This window comes from Phalacrocorax aristotelis, chromosome 4 (genome assembly GCF_949628215.1).
Source record: "Phalacrocorax aristotelis chromosome 4, bGulAri2.1, whole genome shotgun sequence".
NCBI lineage: Eukaryota > Metazoa > Chordata > Aves > Suliformes > Phalacrocoracidae > Phalacrocorax > Phalacrocorax aristotelis.
The window spans coordinates 15,080,174-15,096,181 of record NC_134279.1 but is presented as its reverse complement, the minus strand read 5'-3'; the positions used below and the strand labels follow the sequence as shown (position 1 = coordinate 15,096,181).

At 39.8% G+C, this 16,008-nt stretch overlaps 1 protein-coding gene across 4 annotated transcripts in view; it reads right to left on the bottom strand.

The window, feature by feature from the left end:
- PTPN13 (protein tyrosine phosphatase non-receptor type 13) overlaps nucleotides 1-16,008 on the bottom strand; it is a 134,871-nt gene that overhangs the window by 12,894 nt on the left and 105,969 nt on the right. For 2 of the 4 annotated variants that reach the window (XM_075090352.1, XM_075090348.1), the window contains exons 26-38: nucleotides 15,123-15,266; nucleotides 13,322-13,415; nucleotides 12,400-12,485; nucleotides 11,370-11,532; nucleotides 10,226-10,440; nucleotides 10,038-10,136; nucleotides 8,177-8,538; nucleotides 7,565-7,739; nucleotides 6,126-6,284; nucleotides 4,070-4,241; nucleotides 3,760-3,970; nucleotides 2,762-2,832; nucleotides 221-282 (exon numbers count right to left, since the gene is read on the bottom strand). In XM_075090352.1, coding sequence (XP_074946453.1) covers nucleotides 221-282; nucleotides 2,762-2,832; nucleotides 3,760-3,970; nucleotides 4,070-4,241; nucleotides 6,126-6,284; nucleotides 7,565-7,739; nucleotides 8,177-8,538; nucleotides 10,038-10,136; nucleotides 10,226-10,440; nucleotides 11,370-11,532; nucleotides 12,400-12,485; nucleotides 13,322-13,415; nucleotides 15,123-15,266 — 2,013 coding nt within the window. The remainder of the gene's footprint in view (nucleotides 1-220; nucleotides 283-2,761; nucleotides 2,833-3,759; nucleotides 3,971-4,069; nucleotides 4,242-6,125; nucleotides 6,285-7,564; nucleotides 7,740-8,176; nucleotides 8,539-10,037; nucleotides 10,137-10,225; nucleotides 10,441-11,369; nucleotides 11,533-12,399; nucleotides 12,486-13,321; nucleotides 13,416-15,122; nucleotides 15,267-16,008) is intronic. The other 2 variants (XM_075090349.1, XM_075090350.1) reach the window with 1 other exon arrangement.

The window sequence follows — 16,008 nt, the reverse complement described above, 5'->3', positions numbered from 1 at the left end:
CCATCTGTCTTGCAACAAAGCAGTCCCAAAGAAAGAGAAGATAATTTTAAAAACTTGCATATTTATTATGATCACTGCTTATTTACATCAACTAACAATAGTGGCTTTGTATACTTTCATTAACAGATTGTGTAAAATTATTTATTTATTTTAAAAAATGTATGTAAAGTAGATCCTTTTCTCTGGTTAATGATAATAGGCACAAGAAAGGAATATTTACCTTTGGCCCATAAGCATCAGTTGTCTTTTCTGTTTTATCACAAGGATCACCACAGGAACAGCCTAAACAAAAATGGGAAAACAACTTCACAGCAACTTTTTCCACAGAAATTAAATTAGCACCTCCATCAATTTTTTTTTATACAAGACACAAAGTATTTAATATTATGTTATGAAATTAATAACATTTCTGCCTGGCTGGTTACTGGGCATTGCCACACTTATGTCTGATAAACTATACTTTATAATGGCTTTTTGACTGTTACATTGCATGGGATCAGAAAGCACGAATGCTAATACAAGGAATCAACTTCTAAACAAAGAGAAATGTTGATAAATAGCTTAACAACATACAGTAGAAACACGTACCTTGGGAGACAGGCATGATTTCCTTTGCCTTGAAATGTACAAAATACAACCCTGCAATCACCTGTCACTTCTTTCTTTTTTTTAAAAAAATCATCTGACATCTGGGTCCTTGTTCAAAGGTACCTTTCCCTTCTTGGTAAATAAAAAGTGATCAGAGACCACTGCCTATCCTTAGACATCTCATTACTAGTATAATAAATGTGACAAAGTGGAACCAGTAGATGCTATGTATCTAGCTGCTAGTGAAGTCCTGGATTTTCATATACATTATGTTTTTACAAACAAAGAAACTTGTAGATGAAATAACTGAAGGCTAAGAGTAACCTTATATCTTGTCATGAACCTAATGCATGACAAGTCATCTACAGGAAGGGAGTTTTAAGTGGGATCTTCCAAGATTTGGTTACAGGGCTTGTTCCTCATGAGTATCTTGACTAAATTTTTTGAAACATTTCCAAGCATACTTGGAAAATATGTGAGCAACACTAAACTCTAGGAGCTGCAATAATTCCATAGGGCAAGATTATCTAGATACATTAAATGAAGCATGAAAAACAGGACTATGATGAATCAAGACAAAAGCAAAGTGCCACGTTTCAAAGAAAGCAAATGCTTAAGATAGTAAGTAAGCACATAAGCAGTTGCTCTGCATAGAAGCAAACGTAGGTGGCAAAGGATCCTGAGTCTGAGTGAGTGAACAGGGAACTATTTAGCAAAAGGAAGTTAACCTCACTTGGGGTGTATTAACAAGAAATAATTCTGTCTGCCTGGCACTGGTGAGCCTCACCCAACACCATGTGTGTGACCAGAAGCACCACATCTGAAGAAAACAGCAAGATGTAAACAAACTGGAGGGGAGAAATAAAATCAATTTGGGCTCCTTTGGTCTTGAAAAAGAGAAGACCACTGGGAGACCTGAAACCCTTTCAAACTTAACAAATTGGTATTTTTATGCCTGGTCAGAGTAAACGTCACCACAACTACTATTATTAGTAACAATTTGCCATCATAGCACGGCTGTAGGCATAAAACATGCATACATAAAATTGCTGTGATATCACATGGACCAGGTAGGATTGACTTCAAAACAAGATAAAATAGCATTCATGCAGCAGTAATGTTCCTGTAAAGGGGCTCTCACAAGTAAATCTGCACTTACAAAAAGATGAATGTTTCGCTATACAGATAGTGGTTTTTCCTTGAATAGTCAGTGTCTAGACAGCCTTGCTAGTCAAGGTAGACAAGTCTAACTTAAATTCAAATGCTGTCTGTACTGAGGAACTGAAGTGGCTAAATCCACTGTACATGTTAATAATCATTTAGAGTGCGTGCTAGTAGTTATGGTCCTCATGATGAAATAGCACTTGTTGCTGAAAATCCAGCGTTCCATAAGCGTATTTTCTAGGAAACATATTCAGAAAAACACAATTAACTGCCTAATGTAAAAAAGTAGGTGTTGTCCATATCAATGTAACTTAGAAGCGAATCAACAGCTGTAGATAAGGTACACTTCCTCAGTATTTCTACTGAGTAGTTTTCTTTATGGATAAATGGAAATATTTATTAACACTAACTGGCAAGCCATACAGTTTGGCATATATTTGTAACAGTTAATCTCAATATTTTTGAGCAATCTTTTCTCCTCAGTTAACTCATGCAATTATTTTAAAATAAAATACTGAACCTCTGATGCAGAGCATTTTGACCCTCCCTTGTGCAGTACTGGTGGTCACAAGCATGTAGCGAGTTGGATCAGGAAACCAATCTGGTCAAAATCTGATCTACCCACATGGGGAAAAGCGCAGACGTCCGAGTATCTGATTTCAAATCAGGGAGTTGGACTTGATGATCCTTGCGGGTCCCTGCCAGTTCAGGATATTCTATGATTTTATGATGACCACAGTAAGTTGATTTTATTTTTAACTCCTCCAAAGACTTAGGCTTGATATTGGAGAGACTTTCTAAACTACAAAAGAAATGGAACCATAAAGAGACTATTATTTAATCTCTTTTCGTGGAGCTTTTATTAAAAGAAAGATCAAGCAAACACCTGCTGGAGCTGATCTCAGTAAGTGGAGTTCTAGCGCAGCCACTGGACTAAGATGGTATCTTAAGGTCCTTCATTTTTATAAAACCACATTTCACTTGCAATAAGTAGGCAAGCAAATCTTACCATTAGCTTTCATTAGCCATGGATTTGAGCTATCGGGGCTTTTGGATTTTGGAAGCACTGCATGACCATCTCTATAAAAAGAAAAATTTACAGAGATTTTTATTAAAGAAAAATCATGGCAATAATCAGATATTCATGTAAATATGTACTACCAGTAAAACTGATAATCATGCTTTCTATTACAACTGGTTTGGAATACTTAAAATATTCAATAAAAGAGATTAAGCACTGGCAGTTAGGTTAGTTCCTACTTCAGGGAGCACCAAAGAGTTTGTTAGAGCTGGACTTTCCTTTTAGATTTTGACAAAAAGATTTGACCCTGCAGCCTCAGGACTTTGCAGCTTCTTCCCCTTCTGTGATAAATCAGAGTGGGAAGGAGAAAGGGACAGAGGAAGCAAAGAACACCAGGCATGGCTGGAAGACTTAAAAAAAATGAAGCAGATTTCCAGTCCCAGGTAAATATTAAAAGAGTAATCTGGAGAGTTTTTTAGACTGCTGTATTGCCATAACAGAAGCATCAGGAATCATTGAAAACACAGTTGTGCACTAGGATCTGTGCCACAGAGTTTTCACATTCACCAGTGTACTGGGACATCCATATGACAGTAGAAATATTTAAGCACGAAACAACAGTTTATCTCCTTTTTATGATCACAGAACCCTCAATAGCAGTTTTAAGAAAAAGGAGCAATTTTATTTAAAGAACCTCTGTCATATTTTGAAAATGTTATTTTCCACACTTGCACTTCACAGCTGGACACAACCCGTCTTTCCAAGAAACACAAAGCACAGCAAGTACTAAGTACCCTTCTGCTCCACTGAAGCACAAAAACTGTGAATATATAGACCCTTTTTGTGGAGTCAGTCCTCAGTAACATGCCACCTAGTACCACTCTAGTGAATTAGCTGTCATTCCACGAACAAGTTTTACCCATATACTCATACAATCATGCGAAAAAACCAAAAAGTACAGGGAAGTATTTGCTTCCAAAACATACCGGGTTGCTTTGATCACCACTTTCGGAAGGTATGTTTCCAGCACTCTCTTGGCTTCTTTCAGAGTCATTCCCTGTGTGCTTACTCCATTAATGTAATGGATAACATCTAGTGCACGGAGACTCCCCTCTCTCGCAGCAACTGATCTGGGGAGAATGTCACTAATATACACAACTTGGTAAAGGCTGTCACGGCCTCCTGATAACAACAAACCTTTGCAGGAAAAAGGGGGTGGGGGAAATCAAGTTATTTCTTTGTAACTGAAAGGAAAATTTTTGCTTTAGAGCAAAAAGCAGTATATTTCTGTGTTACCTATCTCCTCCTTATGGCACGTTAGTGTAATATCAGGCAGTAAATGAGGCAACACTGGCATTTTAGGTAACTCCAAAACACGCCCTAGCACTAATCTGACAGTCTTTGGGGCAGCACGGAGAAAGTTTACTGCATCAGTGTGACTCATGTTAGTGACATCAATGTCGTTAACCTGTGAAAATAAAAGCAACACAGATCTCCTTGTTAGGTTCCAAGTAAAACAGTTAACATTACTGCCGAAACATTTATTACTGTTTCTGTTGTTGGCATTTAACATTAAAGGACAAAGCAATAGATGCTTTATCAACAACCATTGCAGTTCATCACACTTACCCAAGGAGACAGAACATAAACATAACTACACTTTTGCAAGAAAAGAAACAAGTTCACAGTTCAAATGTGAAAGTATTAAACAATCTGAAGAGGTATATTATTTTACTGTTCCTATTTTAAAAATTGGAATGCTATAACAGCATAGGCCAACACCTAAAAGTGACTCACAACCTAATCCAATTTGACTTGCATTTGCCTAACGTTATTAAGGTTTAGTAGTATTCAGCAGTGCTTCAGTGTCCTGATCTAGCAAAGACTCACGCATGCTCTGTGTTATGCACTTGGTCACTATTGCTCACAGTCCCTGTAAGCCTAAATTCAAGTTTTCAGTCAATCAGAAAATAATACTATAAGGGACAGGATGCCATTCAGAGGGAACTGAACAAGCTCAAGAAGTGGGCCCATGTGAACCTCATCAGATTCAACAAGGCCAAGTGCAAGGTCCTGCAAATGGGCTGGGGCAATTCCAAGCACAAATACAGGGTGGAAGGAGAATTAATTGAAACAAGCCCTGAAGAGAAGGACTTGGGGGTACTGGTGGATGAAAAACTGGCCATGAGCCAACAATGTGTGCTCACAGCCCAGAAGGCCAACCGTATCCTGGGCTGCATCAAAAAAGCGTGGCCAGCAGGTCGAGGGAGGTGATTCTGCCCCTCTCCTGCTCTGGTGGGATCACACCTGAGGAGTACTGCATCCAGCTGTGGAGTCCTCAGCACAGGAAGGACATGGAACTGTTGGAGCAGGTCCAGAGGAGGATAACAAAGATGATCAGACAGATGGAACACCTCTCCTATGAGGAAAGGCTGAGACAGTTGGGGTTGTTCAGCCTGGAGAAGAGAAGGCTCCAGGGAGACCTTATTGCAACCTTTCAATACTTAAAAGGGGCTTAAAAAAAGATGGGACAGACTTTTTAGTAGGGCCTGTTGTGACAGGGTAAGGGGTAATGGTTTTAAACTAAAGGAGGGCATATTCAGACTAGATAAAAGTAAGTTGGTCCTTTTTTTTGGTGTGGGTTTCTTTTTTTTTAAACGATGAGGGTGATGAGACATTGGAACAGGTTGCTCAAAGAGGTGGTGGATGGCCTGGAAACATTCAAGGTCGGGTTGGATGGGGCTCTGAGCATCCTGAACTAGTTGAAGATGTCCCTGCTCACTGCAGGGGGTTGGACTAGATGACCTTTAAAGGTCTGTTTCAACTCAAACTATTTTATGATTTGATAAACATCTGTACTACATGATAAGTACCTGGTAAACTCTTCTACAGCAAATCTCTTAAAATTTACTTCCTAACAATACACTAACCATAGATGTATTTGATCAACTATTCCTCTACATATTTGAGCAACCATCTTTTTAATCAATTAATGCTTTTCTCTTTAAGCCATTTTTTGCCACCATGAATAGTGGTTGCAGACATACTTAGCTATCTAAGTCCATACTAAGTCCAAAGCACAGCACTATACCAGCTACAGTGAAGAAAATTAACTCTATCCCAGCCAAAACCATGATGGGGGCAAACCTTAACTCCCTTCAGCAATCTTCTCAAATGTTTTCATAGTTGTATTTCTTTTGTCTAAGTGCTATCAAATTATGCCTCTTGGAAGGTGCATGCCTTTGTTCCTTAACCATATTTACTTTGGCCCAGAGATTTAGCTTTTTTTTTTTTTTAAAAAAAACAACTCATATTTGTCTTTTTCATACAATTCCTGTATGTATTCTCTCACTTTTATCAGTCGGTCTCCAGGTTGTAGTCTCCCATCACTTTTGGCAGGATCCTGAACAATGTCATGAATGTAGCAGCCAACGTTATCGTTACCTTTGGTCACTGTAAAACCCAGACTACCCTTTTCTGACTTCGTCATAGTGACTCGGAGCTCTGCTTCCTAGGGGAGGAAAGTAGCACTTTATAAAACAAGCAGAAGCAATTTGAATGCTTTACTGAATTTAAGATAGTTAGAAATAGACAACTGATTTACCTATTAGTTTAAGTGGAACACAAGCCTGGATAGTACCAAGACATATCTTAGCAGGTTCAGCTTAACTGCTTCAAGTAAGCACCTCTGATGAATTCAGACAGACTACCGTTCTGCGTGGAGGTAACCTTGGGCCAAAGGCTTATGATCTAAACAAAATTGTGAAGGCAAATGCCAAAACTGACACCTTATTTTACCCTCAACTAGTTGCCATATAAAAAAAGCTCTGTTTTTTTCAAATAAGTCAACACATCAGGAATGATTCAACCGAAGAAAGTAGGTGAACTTTTTCCTACAATGAGATACAATACCAAAGCTTATCTCTGAATTGAAAACATGAACTTGTTTTGCCTAGTTTAATTTTCATGAATTTTGATTTGAAAGATACAGTTCTGCCTCATTTGCATAGAAACTCACTGAGCACCAGAAGGTTTGAGAAAAACTTCTGAAGAAGAGACTGAGAAAAGGACAGTTTGTTTCTTCTCAAAACGGAGTATGGGCTAGAATAGCTTTGTAACCTGAGACACCCAAGCTCAATTTTAATTTTTTTTTCAATCTATGAATAGATTATGTGAAGATATGGAAGCAGAAGTCCCTTCTGATACACAACAGATTTCTGGGGTGGAAAGAAGCTAGCTCAGAAGAGTCTCAAAAATATGCTGCATTTTGCAGCAGAGCAGAAATTCTTTGGGATTCATAGATATATATGTAAAGGACAGGGTCTCCTGATGTCCCTGCTGCCCTGAATTATCCTCTGACCTCTGAGCAACCACACAGGAAACTAACAGGGCAGAAGCAAGATATCTGCCATTTAAGCTTCATCTGAGTACATGGTTTAGAGATATATAACTATTTAATGCAGGGTTTTCCAGGCTGAAAGGACACACAAAACAGACATATACTCATCTACCTCCACAGAGGGAAATATATGAACTCCTCAAGAGCCCAGACAGAAAATGCCTGCAGACGTTTGTATATGCAGCTATAATTCACTGGTTAAAAGTGGCACACATACATTTATAAGGCACATGTCCAAGTTAGTGCAAGTATAACCTACAACTATCCCATTTGTAAATTAATATACCTAGCTTCTATACAGTCACTCCCAATACCATGGCTAAAACAAACTTCCAGTTGGCCACAGCCCTAGGTACAATTATGCTAACTGAAAGACAGAAGTAGTAAATTACTGGCTCATATTCTTCAGCATTTTTTTCCAACTGGCTGAGTAATGAATCCATTCCTCCCAGGTGCGGAGTCAGCTCAGAAGCAGGAGTAGCATAACAGTTGTTTATTAAAACGGATGTGCTAACATCAGGAACGGTTCTACAGGTTGGGATCAATGGCAAATCCAATGGCAGGTTACTACAGATAAACAAGCAAAAAACAAGGATCAGCTTGTACAACATGGCTGTCACCCATAAATGAATATATTGGCCAATATTGATGTTATGCTGATCTAAAAAGTATTTCTGTGAATAGGTCCAATGCATGTAGGGAAATAGACAGGGATCGGCGACTGGAAGATCACGGGCTGTGACGGAAAGATAGACTCCTCCCCATAGGAGCGGCAGGAACAGGAAGCGCAAGAGCTATATAAGCGTGTGACGCAGTTAAATAAACGGACATTTTATATCCATCATATTGATGTCTGTGCATCACTGTCCCCAGGGTGGGTAGAGCCCTGTGTCCCGGAGATATGCGGCCCAAGATAGGTTCTCCCACAGAAGCGTACAGCAACAAATACACTATTTTTGTAAACGCCTTCTATGCTATTACAAGGATCATTATAAACAGCATACCTGTCCTCAAGCTCCGACTTGCTAGAAGCCTCTTGATCAGAATATAAGATGGTGCGAAAAGCCTCCTCCTGACCACCATGTGCCTCATACTGACTATGCGCCTGTGTCTTAGCTTCATCTGAAGTTTGGTATAGCACAGAACTCCAGCCAAGGCCCTCTTCTGCTGGTGAGTCTATCACCTCCTCATCACCACTTCTGCTGCTGTCACTGTAGCTGTCTCTTCTAGAGGAAGTTTTTAGCCTTTTTGTACTCAGATCAGTAGTTTCATTTTCATCTGAGCTGTCACCTTGTTCTCCATTTGATGGACCAGAAATTTCTCTGCTGACATCTGGAAATACTTGTTGGGGTGAATGGATGGGAGTCTACAGAGAGCAAGGACATTTAATTAATCAAACTCCAGTTTTGATGACAAAAGAAAGTTGCAAAGACTGCATAAAATTACCAAAATCAATTAGTCTGCAGCTCCTTCCACTTAGATATTGCCTCAGCTGCGCAAACATATCATAGCAGTTTCACCAAGCTCAATGCAACTTGGCCAAGACAAAGTGGGCAAAACTTCGAAACATGTACTGCTAAAGAAAAGAACTGCAAATTCATCTACAGGAAACAAATATACTCTTGGCTTTAGCTTTGGAGAGCCTACTAACAGATGCCTTTAAGCTATGCCCAGCACTCACCTAGGCAATTACAAAGAAATCCCTTCCAACCAGAACACACTGTTGATGCTTACAGTTCAACTGAAGTCAAACTAATCCCACACGGGAGGGAAACAGGGAAGCATTCAAGCAGAAAGCTACATAGCAGACTCCAAAAACAATGATAATTTATGCCAAATGGAGGCAGTTCAGCCAAATTACTAACTCCCATGAGAGTGAAGAAGTTTTGCCAATAATCGTATTTCCAAGAATGATGTCAGCTAGCAGACATACAAAGCTTAAAAGCTTCAGTTACACTTTTACGGCCAAATTCTTGTGTTCATAAACACACCTATCTGTGTTAATGTTCAAAACAAAAATTGTCATTTGCTTATTGGTTTTTATCTTCTTTTAATATATGCTCTGGTTTGTTAAAGTTATTCCATACTACAAACAGGTGAATTAGAGAACTAATTATTTGTATTATCAGTTTGTTCAGCTGCTTATCTCTTACTCTAATTTTAACTTAAATTTCTATTTGTATTATTTAAGTTTCTGCCATCAAACTTGAATGGATTTTATTGTTTGAAAATGATATTAAAATAATTTAAATTGAAGACTTGTCTCCATTAGTTTTACACTTCACTGTATTATGGAAAGCCTACTTTTCATGCAAATTCCCCTCTATACCCTTTTTTGCTGAAAAACATTTAATTCGCACTTCTTCTAAGTATCATTAAATGGCCTTCTGTTCTTTTGATTTACTTTTTGGAGCATTTTGAAAATACTCTTTGGGACACATCTAATTTCCACTAACTAAATATGGCAATCTTTTCCCTGGTTTTACAGGCATCAAAACCAGACAAACTGGCGCTTCTCAGAATATTGTTTACATATGTTATAGAAATATCCAATTTCTATTTGAGATCAACTTCAAACCATTGGGCTGCAAATAAACCCCCACAACAGAAAGTGTATTAAGCCTATTTCCAAAGTCTCAAGCCACAAAGTGGAGGAAAAAACAAATATGAAAGCCCTGCATTCTTCTCACATTTCCACAAAATGCTTAGTGCACTCTTGAGGGATTTACTAAAAGTACCACATTTCTGTAAGCACTCTCCCCATTTTTCCATCTGCCTCTTGCATTTAACTAACTCACCCACCAGATCCAATAAATGAACTTTCAAATAGCAACTAAAATAAAAATCATATGCCATACACCTTACCAACAAAGAAGGATCGATGTCTGGTAGTATACCAGATGGTGGTCGACAAAGGAGAAGAGAGACTTCTGGAGATGTTCCCCTCAGAGCAGATATGACTTCCTGTGGCCACAGAGATATTCATTATTAGATGCAGACCCCCAAGACTTGCAGGACTACTACAGCATGAGTTTCACTACTAAGACACAAACCTGCTGGGATAAACCCTTTAATGATGCCCCATTCACTTTCAGAATGACATCCCCAATTTCTATCTGCCCGCTTTCTGCAGCGGGCTGCCCAGGGAAGAGCTTTTTCACCCTCACAATAGTTGAGCCCAGTTGCTCTGGCGTAAGGTTATCTTCACGGCAGAAACTGAAGCCAAGGCCTGAGCTATTCTTCAACAGCTTTACCTCAAATGTGTTCTCTGAAAAAGAAACAGTAACTTGTTATTTCTTACAGCACGCTGGCCATGAAAAAAAGTGGCTGGTGCTCTTACTCCAGACATGACAATGTGCACCTTCTCCCTTCACAGGGTTCTTCCACTTTAGTAAACGCAAGCATCATCTAAAAGATCCTTGCAAGTTAAAGAGGACAAAAAGCTGATCATGACTTCTCAGTCTCATGGCTTGCCCTGACAACATCCACACTACACAGAAGGCCAGGGTGTCTCCAAAATATTGTTCACCAGGAAGTCCAATAAGGAGCCTTTTAAAGCACAGAGTGACACAACCTTTCTGGCCACTAACCAAACATTAATGAGAGTAGCAACTGGAGTTCCTGGCAGACAGGATAAATCCCATGCAGGAAGACTAAAGGTATCTGCAGTGGTTTCCGCATCTGGGTAGGTTTCCCTTTCACAGGTCTCCAGCAAAAGAAGCTGAAATATGCCAACCTCTAGTTAGCTACACAAATCCCTCTTCTCTCTTCTTCCAGCTCTTGATGTCTTCTCTCACCTAGATAGTAACAGCAGGTCCTACAGAAGCTCTGATTATATATGAGTATCTTAACCCCACCTTGGCGCTCCTTAGCAGCCCCAGAAATAGCAGCACCCTTTTTACTCCAACCTTGCTATAGCCCTGGCTTGCAAGGCTGGTGAAACTGGGAAACAACAAGGGACAGTGAGAGAGCAAACAGTTAACTAAACAAAGTTACCAAGATGTGAAAGGAAATCTTAAAAACAAACATGACAGCACAAAACGGAAGAAACTGCATTACATGCAGGGGCTTGGTATAAATTCCTACAAGCTCTGTCTCCTGTCCATCCTTCTATTCTACAGAACGTTTGAAGAAAAATATTTTTAAAAACCTGAAGGATGCTTTCAAAGTTCAGACAATTGTCCTGAGTGACCTGACCTGCAGTGACAAAGCTGTAATCTTCGGCATTTGTAGTTTTTGTCGCCAGTTTCTCTTGTGGCTCACATTGCTCCACCTGATTTGGAGGTGTGCATTGCAGTGTTACTGGAGCATGAACCTTGGCCACTGAAAGCTGACCTTTTTCCAACAGCAGATGCACCACCTAAAGAGATGAAACATTCTCCAGTTAACTGGCAACAGTCACAGAGATAGCACAGTGTGGAGTACACACTTCTTTTTTATTTGTTAGGGTCCCAAGTTTTACAGCAGTGAATTTTAGACACCTCCCTCCCCATACATCCTCCATTTGTTCCTTATTTTAAGGGCTGTAAGTGACAACCTCCAAATTACACTAATGGGCTTGCAAGATACTTGCCAACACAGAGTAATAAAGGGATTTCTTCCAGTAAGGTTGTGAGGGGGTTAAGAAGTGTCAAAGACAGTGCCATTTTCACATGCGTTCAGGGAACAGAGTTAAGAGCATTTTATAAAGTGAGCATAAATAGTAGTCCCTAGCAGCTCTGAATGTGTACATTCACTGGCTATTTTCAGGTGTGCATTTACTTCTACGTATGAAGCAGCCGCCATACATAGCACTATTAAACAAGGAGACACCACTGACAGAATCAAGCGCTATCCGAAAAGGTCAAGACTCAAGTAAAGCCACCAACACAGCACGCAGAGAGTTGCATGTATGGAGGCCCTTGTCTCTTCAGTGGTTCAAGATTCAAGACCTGTCTGTAGCATGCTGCTACAGCTGCTTTCCAACCCGTACACCTGGGCTTTCTTCCTATGAAGCCCAGGGACAAGAAGAAACCAATTCCATGCAAACCTCTCTCCTGCATACAGAGCCAGAATTTCACGAGGGTTGGCAGTGAGACTAGAGGCCCAGGAAGCCAAGGAGTCTTAAAAAGGACACCTAAAGCAACCAGTATACAAGGGAAAATTCCAGTCTTCAGGGTCCTTTACCTGTTTTCACTCATGGAGATCTGGTTTACTACAGATAGGAGTAGAAGCAGCAGCTGCTTACCTGCCCAGTGTTTCTCAGCGTTTCAACAGCTTGCTTATGAGTAGCACCTTCCAAACTAATCCCATTGACAGAGAGCACACGGTCACCTACAAATGATTGATTACTAATTTAAGAAAAAGTAGGCAGAACACCATCTACAAAATGTATATGACACACAGAAACCTTCAAGTCTCAGCTAATAAGGAGAGTTACTGATGAAAATTCTCCCTTCCCTCCACACTCTGAATCAAGAAGAGAACTCTGCAACAAAACTATATCGCTGGAGTCAATGATCTTAAAGGTCTTTTCCAACCTGAAAATGATTCTATGATTCTATGGGATAACCCCATGTCAAAACTAGTGTTAGACATCAGAATGATAACCTGCCACAAAGCTCAGATTCTTTATTAAAAACAAATCTTAGTCTACTGTGGGAATTCTCACTTCAGTAAAGAATGTGGCCTGGCTTACAAACAAGAAAAGCTGTAGCAGTTAGAGATTTTCTGTATTGAATTTCCCAGCATACCAAGCAAGAAGGCCACAAATAATACAAAGGCCTCTCTCTCCACGGCTGGAACAGAGAAGTGCTGGCCATTAATAAAGGATACGTTAGACAGAAAAAAAAAAAAAAAAAAAAAAAAATCCTGCAGCCTGTCTCCTATTTTTTACCTCCACAGTCTCAGCAGTTTTCTGTTGGTTCTGCAATTGTTCTACACCATTTTTACATCTTCATGTACAGAATTAGCTATCAAGGCAATATTTAAAATGACAACTGCAAATGCAGTAGCTTGGAAAATCAGCTCTTCTTCCCAGTAAGAAAGGTACAATGAAAGGAGGCAGAGTTCCTAGCTTCTAGGCCACAGTGTATCATCAAGTCCACCACAGACAGTTATCTGGCCTTTTTTCACATTAAGAGTCCCAACTGAAAGAACTGAAATACTACCTTTTTCTATTCTGCCATCTGCTTCAGCTGCTCCCTTAGGAATAATTGCTTTCACATAAATACCACCATGCCGTATGCTAGTGTTTACGCCTCCCTAAATGGAAAGCAAAAATACGATTTGTTAAGTCTTTTGCAGTTAGAGTACTTCATAATTAAACAGTTTCACATAAGGAAAACTGTACTCAGGAAGCACTTGGGCCACTGGCATGTAAAAAGAATAGCCAACGTATCAAAACCAAGATGTTACACAAAGCATGTTTTTGCAGTCATGCAATTTATTACAAATGAAGTTGGGTTGAAAAGATTGTAAAAACACTATGCATCGCAATGCAAATGCACCCAAACAAAATAAAAGTCCTTCAGCAGAAACTTGTCTGCATTATGCTGGACTTCACATGCTTGCATGCATATCAAAGCTCAGAGATGTGTGAGAACACAGCATGCCAAAGCAGAAGATGCATACCCATGTAGTATCCTACTCTAATATACCCTCTCTTATGTAACGTGAAACTAAGGAGTGCTGCTTTCTCTCAGCTCATACAAGCTTGAAGGCCTAAACTGAAAAAATCTGCTCAAGCTCATACGGCATTGTTTTTGGAGGGCCTTTCTGCTCATTGCAGGGGAGGCTGGACTAGATGATCTTTAAAGGTCCCTTCCAACCCAAACCACTGTATGAATCTGGCTCACTGCTGCACTACCAGTGCTTCTCCACAAACTTGAAGGGAAGAGGGAGGCCAACAATGTATTAACATTAGCTCCCAAAGCACACAGTATTACATGTGAAAAGTTAAAACACAGAGCTACTTGTAGATCTTTTCACTACTATACAGAATAGCAGTGCAAGGGGCAGAATAGAGGCTGAAAAAGGAAAGGTCAATGAAGATACCACTTGGTCATCCTTTAAGGGAAAATCTTTGCATTGGTTGGCACCTTCTAATGGTTTCTACAAAGCCAATGCAGCAGGCTTGATGCTATTTAATAACCAACTCCTGCTGACCCTTTGTTTCTCCAGCTGTCTCAAGTTACAAGCTTGACAAAGCAATATGAATTTGAATAGACTGGAATGCTAAAGTAATAGAATTACCATGTAGTCCAGCAATCAATCAACTAGAGATAATATCTGAATATTAAAATATCAAAATGTATTTCTGAGCGCTATTGGGTTTTACAGGAGCAGTGAAAATGTGTGCATCTCAGTTATAAATCATTCTCTTCTTCCCTGAAGTGCCACTCTGGAATATGGCAGGCCCCAAATGTAAACTACTTTCAAAGTTTTACAGCCCAAGGAGAAATTAGTCCACTAAAAAATACACTTCTGTCTTGTATAGCAAGAAAGCAATGTCAGACAGGTCTTAGTTCTTTGCTTTCTACCTTTTATCCAGCAGAGGGAGAACACTGAACATGATATATGTATGCAGATGTGCATAGATACTCTTAAGTCATACTACTGCTTCCACTGCCTGTGATGCCAGTCAGGGAAGGTCTTATTTCTCTCCCTTGAAAATTTGCCACATTATTAGGTAGCAAGGAACAAAGACCATCTTACTTTTTGTACTTACAAGCAGTGTCTGATAAGATTCTACTAGGACTTTGGGGCTCCACCATAAAACAAGAATTTACTTAAAGGGCAGATGACAAGAAAAGGATATAAAATAGTATTACTTTTCAGTTTTAGTAAGATTAATCACACATCAGTAAAGCTATATATTTAACAGTGACTGCAGAAAATATATTACTTCCTTATAATGTAGCAATTTAATGGGTTCCTGGGAGTAGAGAAAAAGAGAAAACATCTAAAAACCTTGTCAAACAGTACCGTGACACTTATTCCCAAGCCGTTATCTTTTTTGGCTAGTTCAACCTCAAAGATATCTCCAGGTTTAAGAAGTGTTGCAGTAACCTTTTTAGAATTCATTTTGTTTGCCGTATTCGCTGAGGAAGAGTCCTTCATAAAAACAAACAAACAAACAAACAAAACCAAAACAACAAAAAAGAGAGAACGATCTGCCATTAGAACAGAAGTTTACAGTTAAGACCCTGAAGGGCTGCCCTAGTGAGACCACATCTGAAGTACCATGTCCAGTTCTAGGCTCTCCAATTCAAGACAGAGAACTACAGAGAGCTACCAAGATGATCAGGGGACTGGAGCATATCTTATGAGGAAAGGCTGAGACACCTGGATTTGTTTAGCCTGGAGAAGAGAAGACTGAGGGGGGATCTTATCAATGCTTACTAATATCTGAAGGGCAGGTGTCAAGAGGATGGGGCCAGACCCTTTTCAGTGGTGCCCAATAAAAGGACAAGGGGCAATGGGCACAAGTTAGAACACATGAAGTTTCACCTGAATGTGAGGAAAAACTTTTTTCCTGTGAGCGTGACAGAGCAGTGGAACAGGCTGCCCAGGGAGATTGTGGAATCACCTTCCCTGGAGACATTCAAAACCCGCCTGGATGCGTTCTTGTGCCCCCTGCTCTAGGTGTACCTGCTCAAGCAGGGGGGTTGGACAAGATGATCTCCAGAGGTCCCTTCCAACCCCTGCTGTTCTGTGATACAGCCAAAATGAGTCCACATGGCAAAGTACCAATTAGTAAGACTCATAAGGCTCATTACTTTAACTCTTCCATTGCTGCCATTGGACAGGCTTAGCAGAGAAATACGCTTGGCCTTCCACAGCCAAGTCTTTATTG